Raw genomic sequence first — 25,168 nt, 5'->3', positions numbered from 1 at the left:
AAAGACCTTTTGGGCCTTTAAGAAAGGACTTGGGAATTTAGGTTCCCCATTTAGAGGGTGTTTGATCCTAACATTAGGTAATATTATTATTGTTCAGCACGAGTGTCTATAGATTGTTAGGAGAGCAACCTTTGGATTCTACAGACAAAGGTGAGTCTTCTCACCATACCAATGGGTCTAAGGCACCAAGGCCTTCCCATTTTATGTTATGTTGTACACTAGCATATGTAGAGATATGTGGTATGCTAATGATTATATGTTATTACATGGAAGACCCCGGGGGGAGCTCGTAACAATTGGATATAAGACCATGTGGGGTAGCCCATAGCATTCCTAGGTAAAGACCGTTAGCCCATGGCACCATGATGTAAGACCCTAGGGGATCCCACAACTTCCTTACAGGTTTATGTATGTGTATGTAGTATGTTAGATACTTTTGTGATATTATATGCTAGGTTGATTATGTATGTTATTGCATGAAAGATCCTGAGGGGAAGCCCGTGTCAGTTAGATATAAGACCATGTGGGGTAGCCCATTACACGAAGGTGTAAGACCGTGGGGGGAGCCCATGGTATCCTTACAGGTGTATGTATGCATGAATTATGTGATATGTGTAGCTTTATAGCTTATATGATATGTGTTTTGTGGATTGTGTGTGGGGTATGCTCTAGGGAACTCACAAAGCATTAGCTTACAGGTTGTGGATTTGTTTCAGGTACATCGGATCCCATGGGCAAGGGCGAGGCATGATGGTGAAGCGTGCACTCTCACATATGCATTTTACGAGACACTATGATATTTCTAAATAAAGTTGTAATGAATGTGGATTTGAAAATAATTGTTTTTGAATTTCATGGTTTATGGAAATGTATTTGATTGATTAAAAATTGAAAATTTTCTTTTGAAAATTGGGTCGTTATAGATTTTTTTTGTGAATATATTTCTATAGGACCAATTTTATGTTTTATGTCATTTAAAAAAAATATCACAATAAAATGTTAGCATTTGAAAAATGGTTGGTAGAAAGAGATAAGTTCATAAAAGAACTTTACCTTTTATATATATATATATATATATATATATATATATATATATATATATATATATATATATATATATATATATATATATATATATATATAAAAGTTCAAATGAGAACCCCTAAAGATTAAGAACCTAAGAACCTTTAAACTTAAACTACAAAATAAGACCTAGGTTATTTTTCTTGCATCCAAACACAAGCCCTCCATTTATCATCATCAACTACCACCATTGCGACCACCTACCGGCGCCGCTGCCGTTGACTAGCACCGGTTCCGACCATCATCACCATCATATTCCAGCATCATATTTTTGTCTTCATTTTTTTTGGTGAAACACCACCAGATCTGCGTCAAATCTGGTGTGGTTGATGCATTTCAAGTCTAGATCTACTCCACCAACATATCTCATCTACTCCACCATTGATTTTTGCCACCACTGATGTTCAGATCTGTGAACTCTGATGACACATCATCATATTGCATCCATCTTTTTTTCTCTCGATCTCCGAAAGACCACCAGATTTGTTCAAATCTGATCCAGCACCACCTCTACCACCATAAATGTATGTCTGCAACCTCCAAAATCCTTTGTTTTCATCAGATTTGAAGCGGTTCAGGCCAGATCTATGATCTCCGACTTTAGATCTATGATTTCCGACAACAAATCTATAATTTTCGCTTATGGATCTATGATTTATGCCTTCATATCTATGAATTTTGACGAGCTAGATGGACTAGATCTAAGATTGATGTCAACTGCCACCACAACTACTGCCTTGTCGCTCCGGTGTATGCCGCCAATTTAGCTCCATCTTTTTTTCTCTGATCTTTAGTGAAACAACACCATATTTGAATCAGGTATGTTGACATTTGTTTTTTTTTTCTTTCTTTTAAGTTGTCAATTTAATATTCTAATCTCTTATTTATTTTTTACTTTTGTTAAACATTGTTTTTTTTCTACAATTAAGTTGTTAATCCATGTTTATTATGTTTTTTTATAATGTTTGCATCAAGCTTTTATTCACTTTATGTTTTATTTTTGTTAAGTTGTGAATTGAATTTAAAATGTGTGTTATTATGTTAGTGTTTTCTCAAATAATATGAATTTTAATTTTTTAAGCTTTGGACTGTGATGTTCTAATGTTTCAACTATTGTTTAGTTCAATTTAAGTTTATTACTGTGAATGCGTGAATTAATATGTTTTTATGTTATAAATAAATGAATGAGAGTCCTAAACTGATTATTAAATTGTGAAGGAAAGTTCTAAAAAGATCTATTAAACTGTGAATTTATATGGTGCACACAATTTATTTGATGAATTTTGAATACTATACTGGGAATTATGTATTACATTGTAAACTTTATTCCCGACTTAATATATTAAGTTTACAATTTAATACATATAAATATCTTCATATATTAACGTCTAAATATAAGTTTTAATTTGAAAATGTGACTGTAAATATAATTTTTTTTTTTTTGTCTTAAATTGTGAATTTAATATATTTAACTGTAAAATTTGTTTATTAAATTGTGAATTGTCTGTATTAAGAATATTAAATTGATATTATTGTTGTAAATTTATAGTTTTTGTATTAAACTGTAAATTTATTGTAATAAACTATGAATTTTACGTATTAAGTTATGATTTTTGTATTTTAAACTTTGAATGAAGTGTATTAAGCTTTGAATACTTATTTAAATTGTGAAATTAACTATATTAACCTGTGAATTTTTTATATTAAACTGTGATTTTTATGTTTAAAAATGTGAATTGACTGTATTAAATTATGAATTTTCTGTTTAAACTGTGAAGTGGTTGTATTTTGCTATGAATTTTTTTATAATTGTGTTAAAATATGAATTATTTATGAATAAATTTTTGTGTTAATTTTCATATGAATATATTGATTTTTTTGTTGAATAAATTTGTAAGAATCTACTAGGTTTTATAATTGTTTTGCATTAAATTCAAAACGAGTGAATTAATAGGTTTTATTAGACTGTTAATATAGTATTTAAGTTGTTAATACATGATTTTATTACAGAGCTGATTTGAAAGAAATGACGGCTACTATGTTGATACAAATGGTTGGTGGCATCATGTGTGTTAGAGTTTGAGTTTTTAACTTCTATGAATTAGTGAATTATTGTAAAACAGTTTATATTAAGTGATGAATTTTTTGTATTAAACTGTAAATGGACTGGTAAATCTGTATTTTATATAAGTTTTATGTGAAAATATAAAAGCATATACGGATGAAAATATTAGACTGTAAAAATTATAAGTTTGCTTTTTTCATACAAAAAACACAAAAAAATAGGATTTTAACAAGTTTAATAAAAATATTATGTAAATATTTAGTAATTAATTGAGCTCTTAGAATTTTTAATATTTTATAGTTTTCATTTGAACCACTTTTTCTCTCTCACTCTCTCTCTCTCTCTCTCTCTCTCTCTATATATATATATATATATATATATATATATATATATATATATATATATATATATATATATATATATTAAACTTTCATATCACAATAATCACACAGACACTGTAATAATTAATGCTAAATACTTTTTTGAAAGTGCTAATCCCATACGCCAACTCTTGCAAGTGGAGCAACTTGCGTAAGTGGGTTGAACTCATTGGAGTGGTTATATGATTTATGTCAGCCACAAACGACTACAAACAAGAAAATTACACTCTTTGTGTTTAAAGAACAAACTTTATTAGATATATATGCATTTAAGTAATAATTAAATTTTGAAATACATATTAATAAGACAAAATTTTTAATTCCTTATAGATTAATGATTATGATAATCCGTCTGCTTACAATGACTAAACGACATTAAAAAGTTTGTTTCCAAACAACAATTCAAAATATAGATTATTTGTATGTTTTGTTGAGAAGATATGACCTGGTGCTTCCGTATTAATTATTAAATAAAATAAAACAAACAAATTTGGAAAATAAAACTTTTTAATAGAGAACTTAAAAAAGAAGCTCATTCTTCTTTTTTCTTAAAGAGGAAAGGAACATGACAAAAAAAGTGTCACAGGTCTCTGTCCAAACTTTCATTTCCAATATTCATGACACGATAAAGATATGATTATCTACCATATAAGATCACTCAGGACAATAAAAAATCACTCCATATAACTCATTTATGTGGTGAGTGAGTTCTGATTATTTATGTTGTAAGAAAACCGAAAGATGAACTCCAAAACTAAGAGCCTGGGCTCGATGTATGGGATGCAACAGCATCAGATTAACATTAGTATGGGAATGGCTTCATTGGATCTCCCACCGCCGCCACTACCATTGAATCTACCTCGTTCAGATCTACTTGTTGGTAAGTTTTCCAACCAATCTTTACCAGATCTATGTCTATAACACCTAATTTTGGAATATTGAAATCACTTTGAAGGAAGAAGAGAAGATTACAACGAGATTTGTGTTCCTACGTATAAAGCAACAATAACCGGTGATTGGAAAGCAGCCAAACTCATTCTTGACAAACGCCCGGAGCTTGTAAGGTTTAGCATCACCGAAAGTTATGATACTGTTCTTCACATTGCTGTAATGGGGAAGTCATACTGGTTTGTGGAATATCTGGTGAGTTTGATGGAAAAGGAGGACTTAGAACTTCAAAATAAAAACGGTGAAACTGCTCTCTGTTTAGCAGCCATATCTGGACATGTGAAGATAGCTAGTATTTTGGTGAGGAAGAACAAGGCCCTAGTGGAGATTCCTGATAGTCGGGGAATGATGCCACTTTACATGGCTGCTCTATTTGGAAAGCATGAAATGGTGAGGTATCTTTATCAAAGTTCCCGGAAGATGACTGGTGATTTCTGGACAAATCATCATAGAAGTTGTGTTCTTGTGAAATGTGTTGAGGCTAATCTATTTGGTAAGTATCTCGATTCTTGACACCTAATTAACTATTGATTTATTGCTTGTTGTTCTATTATAATATGTGGTTATATATATATATATATATATATATATATATATATATATATATATATATATATATATATATATATATATATATATATATATATATATATATATATATTGTGAGTTTAACTTCATATTAAGGATTAACGATAATTTGAGTGATTACTTTGCCAACAATTTTTGTACCTACTACCTGAAACTTCTTTTTCACAAGGTTTGACTATCCAATCCTCAATTATGTTTTGTAGTTGTGAAATTCTGTATTTTTTGTACGGTTGTTATAAATTTTTTGCATTTTATTATCACGGAATCACATGTCGACGTACATATTATAATATGACATGTGGACCAATGTTATCAATGATATGATAAGTTTATTCAAGCCTTTATTTAACATCTTTTCAAATATTTAAAAGGTTCTTCAACTTGTTAAACTTTTTTTTTTCAATACAGTTATTGAGACGATAAGTTTTCATGTGTATCCTTATATTTTGTTTTTATATATATTCTTTTCAGATTTCATTTTTATAATTTTATTTTTTACTTTGTTTTTACAGGTTTTTTCAAAATTTATTTTCATAACTTCATAGTTCATATATTTACTTGAATGAATTTTTTTCATCACAATTCGTTTTCTTAAATCTTTTTATTTCCTTCTCACATGTTTTTTCAAATTTTTTTTCACAATCAATTTTTACAACTTCAGTTTTACAATTAAAAATAATAGAATTGTACAAATAAAATAAAACAAAAAAAATGTAAAATACGATTGTAAAATATATAAACATAAAATAAAAAAATAAAATTATAAAACAGATTATTAAAAAACATATAAAAACGAATTGTGAAGTAACATAAAGCTGGAAATAAAATCAATAAATTAAAAACAAACACATTAAAAACAAAAAGAAAAATTGTTGTTCAATCATGAATATTCACATTACGTGAACTCTTAAAACTCACATAAATTCTATAAATCAAAATGCAACTACCCTGTTTCTCATAATTCTAACCCTAAAATGATTAATAATTGAGTGACAAAATAATTAACTAATTAGTGAAACTAAAACTTTAATAATAACACATAATAATGACAATAAATAAAAAGCCCAAAGTAGCTCTAAATTAATTACTAAGTTAATCACCAAAGCGCCAATAACCTAGCGGTATGAAGTCATCATCTCATATTAGAGGTCAGGGGTTCAAGTCTCGATGGAGACATATGTGGCCCACCACAAATTAAACACATCAATTTAGTTCCGATTAGGCCCACCACTTGAATGGCAACATCAAATCATCAAGGGGACCAAATATATCACTTTTCCTTATTAGGAAAAAGGAATGAATGAACTGTGACTATATAATCATACCTTTTACTCATCATGTCATACATAGAATTACATTTTATGACATCCAGTTACATAAAATTAGGAAAAAGGAATGAATGAATCTGTGACCAAATATATCACTTTTCCTTATTAGGAAAAAGGAATGAATGAACTGTGACTATATAATCATACCTTTTACTCATCATGTCATACATAGAATTACGTTTTATGACATCCAGTTATAGATGTGTTGATGTAAATCCAATGCACAACAAATTTGCAAACTATGACTTATATATCTGTGTTTTAATAATAAAAGATATTATCATCTTAGAATTACTCTTGATTCAATCCATGTAGTAATCTCTAAGTGTTTGTTTAACCAATACTCAAATCCTCATTCTCTAAGTACTCATGAATATTGCAGTAATCCTTATATAATGTCCAATTACAATGGATAATCTACAAATATTCCATGACAACCATAAACCAATTCCTACTGCCTAAAGTATGACTGCTTGTGGCATTTCAAATAAAATAATATCTAGGAAGTAAAACATGTAGTGTGAAACACAAGAATAAACAAATAAAAAGATTGTAGTTAAACTAAAAAATAACTCCATATTATTTAATCTCCAAAAACAAGTACAATTTATTAATGTTACATTGTTTCAAAACTATCATCTAACCACTAAAATTTAGAGTCTAATATCATTTTTTAGTCAATGCTCATAGCATGCTCGAAGTGCTTGATCTTGCATAAAACCTTTGTGAGAGGATCGACATGATTCTCCTATGATAATACATGATTCACCATGGGTCTATCTTCTTCAACTTGATGTCAGATATAATGTATTTTCTTTCGATGTTCCTTGATCTGATATGATCCTTTGGTTGTTTTTTCAAATCAATTGTACCTTCGTTTTCGTAGAAAATCTCTATGCGCTCTTGGATTAGTGAAATAACTCCAAGGTCACCAATGAAATTCTTTAACCATTCTGCTTTATTTTTCACCTCGCTTCTACGATGTACTTTGATTCACAAGTAGAATCAACAATCATTTGCTTCTTGGAACTCTTCAAAGTTATTGCTCCACCATTCAATAGGAATACCCATCCAAATTGTGAATATCAGATATACCGATACATTTGAAAACTAGCATCACTATAACCACTCATTTTAAGTTCATATTTTCCACCAAAAACTAAGATCATAACTTTTTTCAACGTAGTCTAATGAGTTGCTCCATGATTTCCCCGATACCTGCTAAACAATCTCAAAGCATAAGTTACATCAAGTCAAGTACATGTCATAAAATACATGATCGATCATATATCCAAAGTATATGTTACTAGATTAATTGCATCTATTTCCTTATCACTATTGATACATTAAGCCTTTCTCAAATTTACAGTATGATGCATGGGTAAATCCCTTTTCATGGAATTTTCCATATTGAACCGTTTCAATATTTTATCCAAGTAAGTACTATTGCTAAGACCTAAGAAACGCCTCTTTTTATCCTTGTATATCCTTATTCCAAGAATGTATGTTGCCTCACCCAGATCCTTCATAGCAAACCATTTTCTAAGCCAATACTTCACTTCTTGCAATGTTGGAACATTTTTTCATATTAGGAGCATGTCATTAATATACAAAACTAGAAAGGTCACTACAATCCCACTAGCTTTAACATACAAACATAACTCATCCTCTCTTCTAAACAATCCAAACTCTTTGATCTTATCATTGAAGCAAAGATTCTAACTACAAGATTCTTATTTAAGTCTATATATAGACTTCCCAAGCTTGCACATGTTATTAGGGAATTTGGCATGTTCAAAACCTCAGTCAGTTTACCATGAAGGAAAGCAGTTTTAACATTTATTTTCCATACTTCATAGTCATGAAAAGCATCAATGGTAAGAATTACCCTAATTGACTTGATCTTGTCAAGTGGCGAAAAGGTCTCATCATAGTCAACCACTTATGTTTAAGTAAAGCCTTTTGCAACCAATATGAATTTGAAAGTATGTACATTACCATCCAACTCGGTCTTTTTTCTTTAATATCCATTTACATCTTACTATCATTCAACCAGGTGTATGATCAACCAAGGTCCATACTTCGTTATTATACATGGATTGGATGTCGTTATCTATTGCCTCTTTTCATTTAGCAGCCTTTGGTCCTACCATTGCTTCCTTGTGGTTAGTTGACTCATCCTACTTTACCAGTGTGTTATCATTGATAAACGTGTCCCCACCTGCCGTTGTATGGAAATCATAAAATGATGGTGGCATGCTAACTCTACCGAATTAACAAAGAGGTAATGTTTTTTCAATGGGCTCACCTCCTTGAGTTAAGATCTAGTGTCATCTATGGTTCAATCATCTGATAAATCTTGAATTTCTTCAAGATTAATTTCACTCCCATGGTACTCTTTGGATAAGAGTTCTCTTTCATGAAATACCATTCTTTAACCTACAAATAACACATTATCAGAAAGTCCGTAGAACAAGTATCTAAACAACTTTTATGGATAACCAATAAAAATACACCTCTCGACTCTAAGTTCCTATTTATCTTGGGTATCACATCTAATGGGAGCCTCACCAACCCAGAACTTGATATGTGCGAGCGAGGGATGTTTCCATGCCCACATTTCATTAGGTCTTTTGGAAACCTTCATGGTAGGAATAAAATTAAGGATATGGGCGGCTATCTTTAAGGCGTACCCCCAAAATTATATAGGGAATGAAGCTTCACTCATTATGGAACAAACCATTTTAATAAATGTTTGATTTCGACTCTCAGTTGTACAATTAAGTTGTAGTGTCATATGAGGGTCAATTGTGAAACAATTCTACATTCCTTAAGACAGTCGTTGAACACGATACTAAGATACTCTCCACCTATCTCAGATCTGATCACCTTTATCTTGGCCAATTGATTTTCTACCTCGTCCTTAAACACTTTTCACTTGTCAAAGTTGTCTAATTTATGCTTGATTAAGTTGATATAGCCATATCTATAATAATCATCAGTAAACGTCATGTACTAATGATCAACATCCCTTGTGAAGGATCTGAAAGGACCAAATACATTAGTATGGTTGAGGTGTAAAAATCCTTAACATCTTTCACAAGATCTAGTGAAAGGTGACTTAGTCATCTTGCCTAATAAATAAGATTCGCATTCATCATCTTATTTTAGGACAAACAATTCCAACACTTTGTTCTTTTAGAGTTGGGCAATGTGTTTCTTGTTTATATGACATAGATGAAGATTCTATAAGCATGTCTTGTCTAAACCACTATAAGAATAAATGCTAAAACAGTGTTTCTAAGTTCATTCACACACACAAATACACGCCATTACAAGGATAAGCTTTGAAAATAAAAACAACATGTTTATAATCCAAGATTGCATCATCATTATTCACACACATATAACGATAACCTTGTATAAATAAAAGGTGAAAGGAAATTATGTTTCATTTCATTTTGACAAATAAGAAAAATTGTTAAATCAGTCCTAACACTATCATCAAACACAAACTCGACGTCTTCACATTCCCTTAGTCCCTGAATATCAGAACAAATGTAGAAACCACATTTTGTATCAAGAATCTATCAATTTAAAATAAGAGTGTTATTGATTTCTATATAGTAAATACCAAATGTAGAGCCAGACACTTTGCCCTTTTCTTTTCTCACTTCTTGTAGGTACTTGGAGTAAATTCTCTTCTAATGTCCCTATTGGCCAAATGAAAGTGCACAACCTCTTTCGGATCACCGATAGGAGGATTATCAAAGTTGACTTCGCCCTTTGACCCACCACTAGACTCTAAAATGTATACTTCTCCTTTCCATTTAGGTTGGGAATAAGCCACCCTTTTCTCCCCCTTTCCTTGATGAAAAGCCATGAAAAGGGTAGTAGCACTATTGTTTGAAGGAGACTTCTTCATTCCAACTTTATTAATTTGCAACAAACTATGGCGCTTAATCAATGTCATTTTTTTATTGTTGAAATGATAAGTTGAGATAAACTGATCACAACTACTAGGCATGGAGTTAAGAACTAGATCCATGTCACGTTCCTTGTTAAAATTCACATTGAGAATTTCTATTTATTCCATGTATCTACGTGTCTTTTGTACATTAGCACACACACAAATTCCCATTCTTTAGGTTTACATTCCATTAGGGCTTTGATGATCTCGCAATGCTCATGTCTCATTTTATTGTGGAATATTTGAGCAAGAGCGAAGTTCATTTCATAGGGCCAACATTCCTCATACGACGTTGCAGATCAGGTTCCATAATTGCAATCATAATGCAAACGAACTTGGTGGCATTGTCAACATGTTTTTTGTTCAACAATTTCCATAGGTGTAGCATTTGCTTAATTAATTTCAGGAACAGGATTCTTAAGAACATACTCTTTCTTCTCATAAAAAAATGTCATCTTAAAATTTCACATCTAATCCATATAGTTTGGACCAATAAGCTTGTCTTTTGACATAATTGACAATAGAGTGAGTTATGAGTAAGTGGAAGAGGAGGAGGAAGATCACCATTCCCAAACATATAAAATTATATATAAATAATTTAGTTAGTTAATTTAATACTTATAATGTTTTAGCCCAAATTAATATTTAAGGCTAGGCCCTATAAATACAATTCATAACAAGAAGAGAAATGTCATAATCAAATTCCAAATTTAATTTAGGTAGGTAATGCTCGTTACCAATTTCAATCTTTGTGATACTCCTAGATCTTTTTAGATTCATTAAAATATTAAATGGCATATGTAGTATCAGATTATACTCTACGATTTGTGAATAGGATGTCGATAATCACAAATAAAAATTAAATATCCATGCAAATCCACGTGATACACTAGATGTCATTTATGATCTCACATTGATGCATCGGTAAACAACACACGCTACAATAATAACCATAAATTTCAAGTTTGTACCATCATTTCATCTTTGTAGTCCCAAATTAGTGTGTCGGTTAACCATACGCGCTTTACTAATGACTCAAAAAGAAAACAATGTACCATTTCATGGATTAACATACAATTTCACATTTTTCCTAAAATAACTAAAGTGAGATTTTGAAGAATGTTCTAGTACTTTTACATGTTAATTTTAAGGTGATTAGTGTCCTATTGAACCCTTTCAGCTAATGACCCTCCACCACACAAACAAACAGTGGGTGAAAATGACACCCATTCAATTGTCATTTTATACGTTGTTTCCTTATACCTCTCTGATAGTATGACTTCGTGAATGAGATCTACTCTTGATTTGACTAACTTTATGTTTTACATATAGTATTATGTCTCTTTTATATATATATATATATATATATATATATATATATATATATATATATATATATATATATATATATATATATATATATATATACATATGGTGTATTTTAAAACCTTTTAATGATACAAAGTTTAAAATTAATTAACTGAAATAACCTTTCATTGAATTAGTATTTTAAACCAATTTGGATTTAATATTTATCTTTTCAATTAAACATTTAATTAATTTGTATTAAAATTTCTAATGATTATCTATTATCTTAATTATCTTATAATTAAATATTTCCTTTTATTACTTCCTTAATTTTTTAAAGGTTCAGATTTTTATAACCTAAAATAACTAGTAATAACTAATAATTATCCTATAATTAAAAAAAGGAAAATAAATCTTGTAACTATTCTTGGAGCCTCACAAAATCATAGCCAAAATATCTTTCGAAATCATCAAGTTTTGATTTCTAGTTTCATAATATGCACTTATAACTATAAAATCCTATGCTATAATACCACTGATGGGGTTTCTAGGTTTAAACAAAAACATTTTCACAACAGATTTTAATCATAAACACTTATTGGTAAACGCAACCTAGAAAACTATGGCCTTTTCTCTAGTTATAGCAATATACTTTATGAAACTAAACCCTATGCTATGAAAGTTGAAGATGTCAATGCAAGAAGACAAACCTTTTTTCAAAAATTGAGATGGAAACAATTCTCTAGTAGTGCTAATTGGAAAACTAGGTCGAATAGTGTGGTAACATCTAATTGTCACACCCAAACCTTAGGAAACCTTAAAATTGAAATATGCAGAAAGGGAGAGATATCTAAATTTTCTAGAGCATGATGGTAGGAATAGGTTTTGTGAAGGGTTATGACCGTTAATATAGTTGTTTGTTAATCCTAGAACCCTAGATTTGAATATTAAAATAATAGTAATTTAATCTGATTTAAATTATGTTTCAATATCTGATTAAGAAGAATTCCAAAACTCTTCCAAACGTTCCTCAAAACCATCCATAGAGGGAAGGTTCTAGAATTGTCTTCCTTGCTTAACTATTAAACAATTACAAGACAACTCTTGCACCCTTTATTAATTCTAATTAACCCAATACTTATTCCAACTAATTCTGATTAATTCTTAATTAGTTAGTAACTATTTCTAACTAATATATTAATAATATAATATATTCACAAATCATTTAGTGCTCTCTCTTAAGATCAACCCTAACTAATTTCATGGTTTTGAGTAGAACTGACAAATATGTACCACAGAGAACCAACCAACATGTTACCAACCGAACCAATTATATCGGTAGCCAAGTTGTTTGGTAGCCAATATGTTTGGCTGGTAATACCATGCTAATTAAGTAGTCTTGGCATGGTAACGGTATGAAATGTTGAATACCACGGTTGTACCATATATATATATATATATATATATATATATATATATATATATATATATATATATATATATATATATATATATATATATATATATACAAAGAAATATGAGTTCTCATATCATTATGTTTTAATTAGAATAAGAACTAATAAGTCTTAGAATTACTAAACTAACACATTGTCCGATAAATTTCTTGATACTTATTTTTTGATATGGACGAGATTAGTGATACATACACTAAAACTTAAAAATGAATACTAACTTCTCATTCCTTCTATAGTTTCCATTTGTTTCCTCTAGCAACTTGCTAGGTGTGAACATCTTTTAATCATTTTAGTGGTTTCGAAAAAAAATACTACTAGAAACGAGTGAAGCAACGGCGAAATGTCCACAAATTCAACTTATATTCATGTTTATATTCATGTATAGTACATATTAGTTAAAAATTTTGGTATATACCAAATACCAATATGTACCAACCAAATTTGTTGGTAGCTAAATTAATTGGTACCAAGTATACTTGGTACGGTATTGGTAGCTAAAATCTTATACCAACTATAGTTGGTACGGTACACAGTTTGGAGAAAAAAAAAACTCGGTACCGTACCAATTCTACCCCTAGTTTTGAGGGGAACCCCCAAAGGACTTTACTTTTATTCACTAAGATTATACTAATTTACTTAAGACTTTAGACATTTGATCTAACAAAGGTGTCTTTATGTATATCATGTTACAAGTTGTAACTCAGATATCCACCTCACCTATCTTTTTCAAACCTATATTCCTAGGGAATATCACAATATACATAACCTTGATGGTGACTATGATAGCCTTTGAGTCGATCGTCGAAAGATCAAAATCCTTTATCCTATGCTCTATAACTTCTATTTGGATTTTGAGATGGTGAATAATACCCCAATCCTTTGAATTGAATTACAAAAAGAGTATAAATACAAGATAACATGGGCTGAGACATATACAATACCTTACAAGAATTATGGCTAACTAAAAATACAAACACATATAAATATATTGAAAGTATGACCCGCTAATATACCCCCTAGAGTTTAGCTGGGAGGATAATTTTGAATGTTCAAATTGTTTTTAAAATTATTGAAGTGTTCTGTCAAAAGGCTTTTAGTAAAGATTTTAGCATTTTGTGCGAAAGAGGGAAAATGAAAAACGCATACAAGGCCCTGTGGTACATGATCTCGCAAAAAATAAATATCGGTCTCAATGTGCTTAAGGCATTTGTGATGTAACGAGTTCAATGAAATGTACACCAAATTGATATTTGTAATAATGGTTTTTGATGAGGAAAACCGAAGCTCACAAAGAAAAAGAAAGACCCATCATATCTCATCAATGGAGTTAGAAATACCATGATACTCTTCTTCAATACTCCACCTAGAAATAACCCCATGCATTATTGTTATCCAATACATTAGAATATTAAAAAGAAAAACACATTAGCTGGAGGTTGAATGGGGAAAGAATGGACACCAACCCCAATCTACATCAGAGTCTACAATGAAGTTAGAGGTGGGAGACATATGAAGATGAAGAATAGAGTTAATAGTGCCTATAATGAAGCACGAATATGCTTTAGATCTTGAAGATAAGGATCTCATGGATCATGCATAAAAAAAACAAATATGTAGGATATCAAAGGCAATGTAGGGACACATGAAGATGAGATATTAAAAGCATCGAAAAGACTACGGTAAAGAGATGGGTTTGAAATGGGACAAAATGTGTCATCCAACTTGTGAATGGGAGCAGTCGGAGTACATGCAAGGTTATGTTGAAGCATAGGAGCACGTTCAAGAATCTTGGAGATGTATATTCTCAATGAAAGGAAAAGCCTTGGGAAGTAAAGGTGGAAAAAATGACAATAAAATAGTTAACTACTCCAAGATCAGTTATGGAAAAATCATGGTTAAACTTGGAGATAATGGACTGGAAAGCATGGTGGATGTGGTTGTGATAACATACATTAGGAGGTAGGCTATATTAGTACCATGATGATAAATAAAATTTGATGAATAAGGGTTCTATACTATTGGAAGCCTATATGAAGAACATGTTGAGAAAATAGTTGGCACCAGGCTCGTGGGACCTGTTTGAGACCATATAGAGATCGTTATCTATGACACGCTTAATCAGGATGCTACGGGGCCGTTAAACATAATGGTCAGTGCATGTATATGGTCTCTTGTAGATTCTTGTGAAGAAAAGCATTCTTCACATCAAGTTGGTGTATATGATAGTGTTTGGAGATATCCAAATTAGGAACAGTGAGAATGTTATATGACTTAACAATAGAGCTAATAATCTCATCACATTCAATCCCATGTTGTTGAATATGCTCTTTCGTCATCAAACACACTTTATAGCATGAGAGAGATTCGAAAACATTAAATTTTTGTTTAAACATTCTCATGGATATAACTACGTTTTACATTAGTCCTCTTTGCACAATCACCCATGCATTGTTTTTAATAAGAGCATTACATTCTTGATTCATGGTTTTAAGCTAGTTTGGATATTTTAAAGCCTATAAGTATGGCCTTGGGGACAAAGGATGTATTGGAGAAGTAAAGACTAAGGCATTGGATAGGTTTGACATTACTATTTTTAGACTAAGTGGTCATGGGGTGGGTATTAGGAGGAGACGTCATGCGAAAGGAGGAAAGGTAAGGGGAAATGAGCCTAATCCTTGGTAGGATATACTAAGTTGATATTGAGATGAGTGGGACCAAGTAGAAGAGTAGTGGGTGTGGGTGGTGGTGGCCGAAATAATTGACGAATAAGACGGGAGACATTTGTGTTTGAGATAAAATCATATGATGGTGGTTTAGTGGGGGTAAAGGAACCATATAGAAAAATTGTCTCGTCAAATGTGACATGACAAGAGATGATGATCTTATGATAGGAAATATAGTAACAACGAAAACCTTTGTGATATGTTGGTTAACTAAGAAATATATATGGAGGGAGGGTCGAGGCTGGAGTTTGTGGGTGGTATGTAGTAGAGGAAAGCACAAACACCAAAAAACATGAAGATGATCAGATTAAGATGCCAAAGAAAAATACGATACTGAGGTGGATCATTAGAAATAAATGCAACAAGATTGATGCTTGAAGTTAAGTGGTCATGTAAAGAGCTTCTGGCCAAAAAGTAAGTGGAAGATGAGTGAAAAATAATGAGAGTGTACACCCTATTTTTGACGATAGAAATCATGTGTTTGGACTTCCCGTTTTGTTGGAAAGTACGGGGGAAAAAGAAGCGAAAAGTGATGCCATTACGTGTGAAATATTCTTGAAACAAGTATTATTGTATTCTCGCCAATTAACGCGTTGAAATTGTTTGATGGTACCCCTCATTTTGGTATTTTATGAGATTGGAAAATTGAAGAATTTTTTTAATGGCTTCTGGTTTATTTTTAAATGGATCAACTTAGAGACAATGTGTGTAATGATCAAGAAACAAAATATACTATTGCAAACCACCAATACAAGAATAGGAGATATCTACAAGTCTGGATAAATAATTCAAAACATTTAAAAACAATGGAAGTAGAAAGATAAAAAGGAAGTCTAGTATGATTGCCAAGTTGACAGGCTTGATTAATCACATCATTTTTGGGTGAACTACTATAAAATAAATACATCAAGACTTGATTGTTAGGATGATCGAGTTGCTAGTGTCATGTACTAGAGGTGGTGGAGAAGAATGCCGTAGAGGTGGTGGAGAAGAATGCATGAGTTGTGGAACTTGCGATAGGATAATGAGGGTCAGATTTTTCATATCAGATTAGTGGCGACATGTGTGATAATCAAGAATAGTAACCCAAATCAGTCAAAATCAATAAATCAATTATTTTGAGTAGTTAATTTGTGTACATAAGTAAGATTTTTAATGATATTGGGTGTTATAAGGAGATTTTGCAAGAGTAAAGGTTGATATAAATTTGTTATAGCAAAAGATTTGTATGGGGGTTGAACAAGTATTGATATAAATTTGTTATAGCAAAAGATTTGTATGGGGGTTGAACAAGTATTGCAGAACCATTACCGACAAAATTAGATGGGGTGTATAATAATTATTACAAAATAGGACATGATGTCTATTACCCATCCTCCATTTCATAGGTTATTTAAAGTCATTTTATTAAGCATTTCATGCAAGGAACTGGGATGATCGGGAGTACCTAACCAAGCCAACAAAAGTTGAGTTAAACTGGCGGGTTGGATATGTGCCTATAGACTGCCTTGTGCTATGAGATTGGGTCTACTTGTCCAGGAGTTACTGAATTGGCTCGACCCATAAAGAAGTAGGTTGGGATTGTTATTGTTGTGTGGCCTAAGTAGGTGAAAGATACAATGAAGGAGCAACCCACATTAGGTTTTAAGGCGGTTTTGAGTGGGAATGAAACTCACCCATAACATTGATTTCTAGTTGGTGTGCTAGGGGTGTTAGGTGGTGGTTGGCAACACTGATTATTGAAATTCTTGTTGTCGCCCTATTCATCATTTTGATGGTAATTTCTGTTGCCACTTCAACTATTGTAGGTGGTATTTATGATATGTATTAATGTTGAAACTGAGGTATGATGATCATAAGATGAAGATGGGACACGATTAGTGATAATCCATTCTTCTTACACACTAATCAAGGACCACATTTCACTAAAATGGAGAGGAGTTTAGTGTGTTCCTCAATACTATCAAATTTCCTAGATAAGCCATTAATGGTATGAATCACAACATGTTTTTCCTTCCCTTTTTCACCAAGTCCTTCAAGTAAATCAATGATCTTTTTGACTTTGTTGCAATAATCAAGAAATGAGAGGTTTCACCAAGTCCTTCAAGTAAATCAATGATCTTTTTGACTTTGTTGCGATAATCATGAAATGAGAGGTCCCCATGGAGATACTCTAGAGCTCACTTTTGGGTTGCAAATCTATGACATATTTGTTTTCACAGAAAAGGGTATTTATGTTGAGCCCAACTTTTCAAGTGATTGCATTGATAATATAGGCAAATGTAATTAGGGATTGGTAGACGGACCCAAATAGCCATAGTTTAACCATGGAATCAAGTTTCTCCCATTCAAAATTCATAAGAGGTGTAGATGGAACATCATAAGAAATTTCAATATGACCGACAGCATCGTATGTGATGCAGTGGAAGGCAAAGAGGTTGCACAATGGATCGTAGTTATGAGAGGCAAGATCACGCGACATATGTATTGCTATTCGTCATGACATATGGATTGTCTATAGAGGGTGGTAAGTTTTTGTTGACGCGCATGGTGTAGAGGTAGGGTTTAGGGCCCCAAATGAGGTGGATTACGGAGGAAGAAAGGAACGAGAAAGGTAAGGAGGAAGATGTAAGGTGTTTTCGTTATTCAGGATCGGAGCAACAACTTTTTTCTTGTGTTATTGTATTATAAAAAGTTTTTATCGGGCATCTACGATAGTACAAGGGGTATAAACCAATCTTGAGAAATCTCCAAAACATTGTATCAGTGATAATTTGTAGAAACAATGGATCTAAACATGTCATTAGTGTATGAAAATCAATTTTTTTTGTACGTTTGAAAATTGGTTTTACATAAATCAATTCCAAGATTTTAGATGTCAAAGTAGTCCCATGTCTTAGCTTCAACTTCAAATCAAATTAGTTTCACTTAGACCAATTTATAATCCACTTTGGTTCTGTTTAAAAACTGGATTTTTAATTCTAAACCGGTTTTTTGTGACCTCTAACTACTATCCTAACTCTAAAAGGAAATATAAATACCATACTATCTAAAACACATAACTACAAAATCCTAGAATGTATGCTCAAATTATTATAAAAAAATTTCCAAAAAACTCCACACCGAACCACTTGCTAAAGATATTTGGACCAATCATAAGAGCTCTGAGTGTGATGAAATTTGGACAAACCCTGTGGTGGTTTTCATGGAGTACCATGCCAAAGTGGAGGGACCGATACACCTATTATAAAGGACTATCATGCCATTTTTTATAGTTAGTTCTCCGCTTTCATGTTGAGTGGTGGAGCCTGATTTTCCTTTTTGACCCCATTGATACTATTGAAATTTAGCAATGAGGAGTGGAAATGTCGGGAGTTATCTTTCACCTACTTGAAGGTATGTAGTTACATCTCTTACATTAAGATCAAACATACATGTAGAGATAAGTTAAAATAAAAAGCAAATGATTTTGTCTTTATTGGCTACAAATTGAATAACAGGGTTTATTGCTTGTGTAATAACCACAATAAATTGGTAGCTATAAGTAAGAATATGATATTAAACAAGAATGCCCATTATAAAGATGAGTTTGAAGCATAACCAAAAGCTAAAGATTAAGGTCTGTATGATTAGCATAAAAAGACACTACAAGACCTACAAACACCTTAGAGATAGATGAAATTTTACGAAGTATTGGGAGCTAAGACTAGTTTGGGGGTCAAGAGATAATGGAATCATAAAAGACAATGGGGCTTTAGAAAATGAATTTACAAATGAGGCCATATACAAATTCCTCCATTAAAAGATCTACTGGAGAAAAAACACCTTTAGTAGGACGTTCTGTAATAAAAGAATCACTTGTTAATTCAGAATAGAGAGCTAGAATTTTATCTAGAGGTTTTGAAGATGAAAGATTCCATATAGTTGAGCAAGGGTATAGAGGATGAGTTGAACTCACTAAACAAGAACCATATATGGTCATTCGTCAATGTACCAGTAAGGAAGAAAAGACTAAGGGAAGTAGATATTAAGTCTTAAGAACAAAACTGATGGAAAAGAGGTATAAAGCTAGATTAATGGTAAAAGGTTGTTAACATAAGATAGGACTTGACTAAAATGAAAAAGTATCAATGGTTGTTAACATAAGATAAGACTTGATATCTTTCGTTGCAGCTACAAACGATTTACAACTACAACAACCATATGTGAAGAAAACTTTTTTAAATGGAGACAGAAATCAAAATAGCTACATAGAATAACCAAAAAGGGTTTTTTGTTAGCTGGAAAAGAATATCTAGTATGAAAGTTAAAGAAATATCTATATGGGTTCAAGCAAGCTCTAAGGCAGTGATACTTGAAGTTTTGATAATTATATATATATATATATATATATATATATATATATATATATATACATACATATATATATATACATACATATATATATATATATATATATATATAAGTTCAAATCCTCTTTCATCTTCCTTTTATTATATGTTAATGACATGTTCATAGTTGCACGATGTGAAAGATATCAACAAAATAGAGAAACAGTTGTCCAAGGTTTTTTAAATGAAGGACATAGGAGATGCAAACAAATTCTAAGTACAAGTATGAGAATTTTCAAAGAAAAAGTTGCTAGTACTCTTAATCTTTCCTAACATAAGTATACATGGGAAGTCTTACAAATATTTACCACTAGTATTTGATAAGGCTAAAAGCACCATTCTAGGGAGTAATGGAAAACTCTTAAAGGAAAACATACTAGAGAAAGATGAAGACAATAAAAGAAAGGCAAGAGTTACATATGTAACAATAGTTAGTAGCATGATGTATGCAATGGTATGTACCACACCAAATATTTCACATCTCGTGTGACTTGTTAGAATATTTGTGTCAAATCCAGGTAAGGAGCAAGATGAAGCAATGAAGTAGCCAATATTCTACTTAAGAGTTAATTATGAGATTTCCTTGTCTTTTAGAAGAAGGAAGGTAGTATTAAAAGGTTCTATTAATGCAGATTTGAGAGGTTGACCAGATTTCAGGAAATGCACCATTTGTAGGGTGTTCACCATTAGGGGTACAACTATTAGTTGTATGTCCATATTACAAAATAACGCTACTTATTTAACCACAAAACAAAGTTTATGGTTATTGTAGAAGCTGACATTGAGCTTACTTTATTGAAGAACTTATTACCATAGTTGACTATGAGAAAAGAAGATTATGTCATACAGTTTGATAACTGGTGTAATTCACCTGGCGAAGAATCCAATATTTCATAGAAGAACAAAAACATATTTAGATGTGGTACCACTCTATCTTAGAATTCATAAGTGATGGTTTTCTTGGTCCTTCAAGAAGATTCTTGACATAAAGAGCCCATTAGATATGTTGACCAAGAGTACAACAACATATAAATTGAAGTTACGTACTTTCAGATAGTTGAATATAATGTGCAAACTAAATAAAGATATGTTTATAATGTTAGTGTTTGGATAGCAGTAGACTTTTTGATCAACCTCCATGTAAGAGAATGTTGAGTTGTGTGGTTTAAAATGTGTGTTTAACCCTATTGTCACTACTATTAAGACATGGAATGTGTGTGTGTATTCGCGGGGGGGGGGGGGGGGGGGGGGGGGGGATTGCAAATAAACTTTTGAATTAGATTTTTGCCCTAAGGGTCTTCAGTGGCAGTTGTGCTAGCAACATCGATTCTTGAGTCAAGGTATGAAATGCTCGAGCTAGGGTTCGTCGTGCTCAGACTACGACCAAACCAAATAGTTATGCCTTGGGCTTGTGAGGTTACCCTAGGTTAACTTTTACCATTATAAATCGATCCATGTATACCTTTTTAACGCTAAGCAGAAAGCGTTTGATATGGCCATATTTTCTACAACTCTAATAAAAGTTCTCTAGTTCTTCTATGTTACACCTTAAGTCGTTTTGTCCTTAACTTTTCTTCAAGTCTTTATTGTATGTGTTTGTAGTATTTTTCGTTCTAACATTTTATCTTTATTTTGGGCCTAGTTTATGGCTCATCCCGGGGTTGTCTTTTTAATTTAGGTACATTGGATGAACAAATGTTAAACTTGGTTGTTATTTATTGATGGTGTCCCTAAAATTTATTGAACGTTCATTGATCAATTGTCTATCTTGATGCAATGAGCAATTGTTCCTTCCAGTGGAAGGAACTAAAAGTAAACGCATGTAGATTTTAACATGTAATTCTTATGCATATTCAACTCCAGGAAGATGTCGATTTTGTGTCTTAGCTTCTTGCTTGCATTTTGCTTTTGCTTAGCTTTGTTTACTTTTTCATAGATTTTTTCTCACTAATTGTTCATCAAATATTATGTAGATATCGCATTACAAATTGCGAGGGAGCGTCCGGAACTTGCTATAAATGGTAGGGTACTCAGACTATTGGCTAGAAAACCCTATGCATTTGATGTTACAACACAAAATATTTTCTGGAGACTCTTATGTTCATGTAAGAATATCATTTCCTTAACTTATTATATATTATTCTTTGCAGTTGTACCTTCATATTATCAGTTTCTGGTAAACAGTATTATGCTTGATGTGTTATGACATCCAGTAAAATATGTGATGATTGGGTAAGGATTTATAAAGGTCATTTTTTTTATTAGGGTTTGCTGGACATTCAGAAACAAAGTGATCAGTGTTTCCAAACAGTAATTGTTTTAATCAAAACTCTAATCATTTTGGCTCGTGTTTTTTAAAAAAACCTTTTGAAGAATATTAATCTCGACATAAACTCACTTTTCTGGTTTTCTTATGTCGAGCATAAAAGTTTGTCTTAAATTCTAATGAAACAGATGGGACATTCCACGGATTTTGGAGCTTTTTCTTATTATAAAAATAGTGAACTTTATTACCTCGAAGAGAAAGTCTTTATATTTTTACAACCAAAACACCCAATGAAGAGGATATAAAGGTATAATAATCTATTCACAAGTATTTCATATCATTTACTTTGGTGTCGTTTTTGAAGTCTGTCATCTGAAGACTGGAATTCCTGACATGGACAGTCATGCTCTCCAATTACTAACAATCATTTGGGCAGAGATTGTGAAATTGCCAAAGCCTCAAATTGATGAAATAATAAGAGGGCCACCCGATCAACCTAAGGACATTATAAAGCCAACACGCGCTGAAAAGGAAAAGCAAGAAGCACTACTATTGCTAAGAAACATTTCGGATAGCGTTACAAAAATGCCTACTAGAATTTTTAACCGATTCAGAGGCGTTGATGAGAGGGGAACTACTTCAATACCTACAAAGCAAAAATACTCATCCCGAGTACTATTTCTTGCTGCAGAAATGGGCAACACTGCGTTTGTTGTTGAGGTTATTAGGCAATATCCACATTTAGTACGAGAGGTGAATGATGATAACCAAAGTATATTTCACGTTGCTGTCTCACATCGTCATGAGGGTATCTATAATTTATTGTATGAGATAGGCTCACTAAGGAATTTGATAATTACTCTTGAAGACGAAAATGGCAACAACATGTTGCATTTGGTTGGCCAAAGTCCAAAGCGTAACAGACTTCAAGACATACCTGGAGTCGGTCTGCAGTTGCATCTAGAAACATTATGGTTCAAGGTACACGTGGCTGTTAACTCTTCATACAAGTCATCTTTCTTTCTTAATACAGCTAGAGGACTTTTTGTGTATCTCACATGATATATATAACATTATGCTTTTGGGGTGAGGCTATGTGGTCCATGGTGAAGGGTTGATGCATGTATACCCCTTTCTTGCATAAATAATTTTCCATTTTCTTGTTGTATATATAAAATGTTAATATTATATTCCTTAAGTTCATGATAATGACGTAATCTTTCTGATGTTAGGAAGTTGAAAGTATACTCCCTCCTCCTTTTCGAGAAAAGAAGAACGCATTTGGGCTAACCCCACATGAAGTATTCACCAAGAACCACAAAGATCTATTTTCCAAAGGTGAAGAATGGATGAAAGAAACCGCTGCTCAATTAATGGTGGTTGCGTCACTTATAGCCACCATCTCATTCGCAGCAGCATTTACATTTCCAGGTGGATACGACCAAGTAACTGGCATCCCCATCTTCATCCGAAAAGAACTTTCCAAAATTTTCATAATATTTGATGGCTTGTCTTTTATATCGGCTACATCTTCAATCCTTTTGGTGTTGTCTATCTTGGGGTCAGATTACACCGAACATGATTTTATGATTTCTTTACCCCAACAACTGATGATATGTCTAGGATCACTTTTCATCTCTATAGCGACCTTGATCCTAGCTTTTCTCATCAACTTTTTACTTCTTTATCAAAACAGTTCTAAATGGATACCAATTTTTATAAGCTGTTTTGCTGCTATCACGTACATGATATTTGGTAGCCCAAAATTTCCTCTCGTAGGCCGGTTTTTATATGGTTCTAGGTTTCTTTTTGAAAGGGAGAGGAGAATGCTTAAGAAACCCATCTTTTAGCCATTTGAATTCATTTACTTTCCATTTAAAGTGAAGTATTTCTGAAGGCATATTTTTTGGATGTTAGATGGTTAGAATTACTTTGCTTAGTTTTTTGTAATTAAAGCATACATTTGGAGCTAGTTGCGTAAATTGATCTAGGTGTAAATATCTTGTAATTTTGTTCATTATATGTAATCTGATTTCTTTTAATACACGCAAATATCTCTTCTTTACATCTCTTAGTCCAAACAAAGTCATTCAACCACATTCAATTAATGATGCTAGGATCAAAGGAACCAAAGCTATAGGTAAATAGTTTATCATGGTACTTAGTCCTTTTCGATTACTGAAACACCTCACTACAAGCAACCACACTAAGGCCAAAGAGTATGCATGGTTATTATAAAAGGGGCTGCCTCATGTCATCTCCACTATATCTTTTACTAGCACACTACCAGGGCCGGTCCATAGGTTTTTGTTTCCCTGGGCGAAGGTATTAAGAATGCCCTTAGTACTTGTACCGAAACTATATACAAAAAAAATTATAAAACAAAACTAAAATATATTTTTTTATTTAAAATACCCATATATATATATATATATATATATATATATATATATATATATATATATATATATATATATATATATATATATATATATATATATATAACTAGAATCTAAATATTAATTGTTTTGTACAACCTTGTTACTATTCTATGATCATAAAACTTAGCAATGTCTCGTCCATAGAAACGCAACCAACAAACAATTCATAGTAATTTGATATCTTTTGGAGGTCCATATTGAG

The 25,168-nt window shown here is 32.0% G+C and overlaps 1 protein-coding gene across 1 annotated transcript; it reads left to right on the top strand.

The window, feature by feature from the left end:
* The first annotated feature begins 4,096 nt into the window (after window positions 1–4,096).
* LOC145008610 (uncharacterized) lies at window positions 4,097–24,592 on the top strand. Its single transcript, XM_078967194.1, has 5 exons — window positions 4,097–4,408; window positions 4,484–4,969; window positions 22,233–22,364; window positions 22,890–23,506; window positions 23,758–24,592. The coding sequence occupies exons 1-5, from the start codon at window positions 4,270–4,272 to the stop codon at window positions 24,373–24,375; spliced, it is 1,992 nt and encodes a 663-aa protein (XP_078823320.1). The 5' UTR covers window positions 4,097–4,269; the 3' UTR covers window positions 24,376–24,592.
* The last annotated feature ends 576 nt before the right edge of the window (window positions 24,593–25,168 follow it).

Source organism: Lactuca saligna, chromosome 8 (assembly GCF_052625555.1).
Source record: "Lactuca saligna cultivar CGN05327 chromosome 8, ASM5262555v1, whole genome shotgun sequence".
NCBI lineage: Eukaryota > Viridiplantae > Streptophyta > Magnoliopsida > Asterales > Asteraceae > Lactuca > Lactuca saligna.
This window is presented reverse-complemented; position numbering and strand designations above follow the sequence as displayed.

Coding starts and splice junctions, on each gene's coding strand:
- LOC145008610 (XM_078967194.1), top strand. CDS start 4,270: ATGAACTCCAAAACTAAGAGCCTGGGCTCGATGTATGGGATGCAACAG. Junction 4,409..4,483: donor TCGTTCAGATCTACTTGTTG/GTAAGTTTTCCA, acceptor ATCACTTTGAAG/GAAGAAGAGAAGATTACAAC. Junction 23,507..23,757: donor TAGAAACATTATGGTTCAAG/GTACACGTGGCT, acceptor TTCTGATGTTAG/GAAGTTGAAAGTATACTCCC.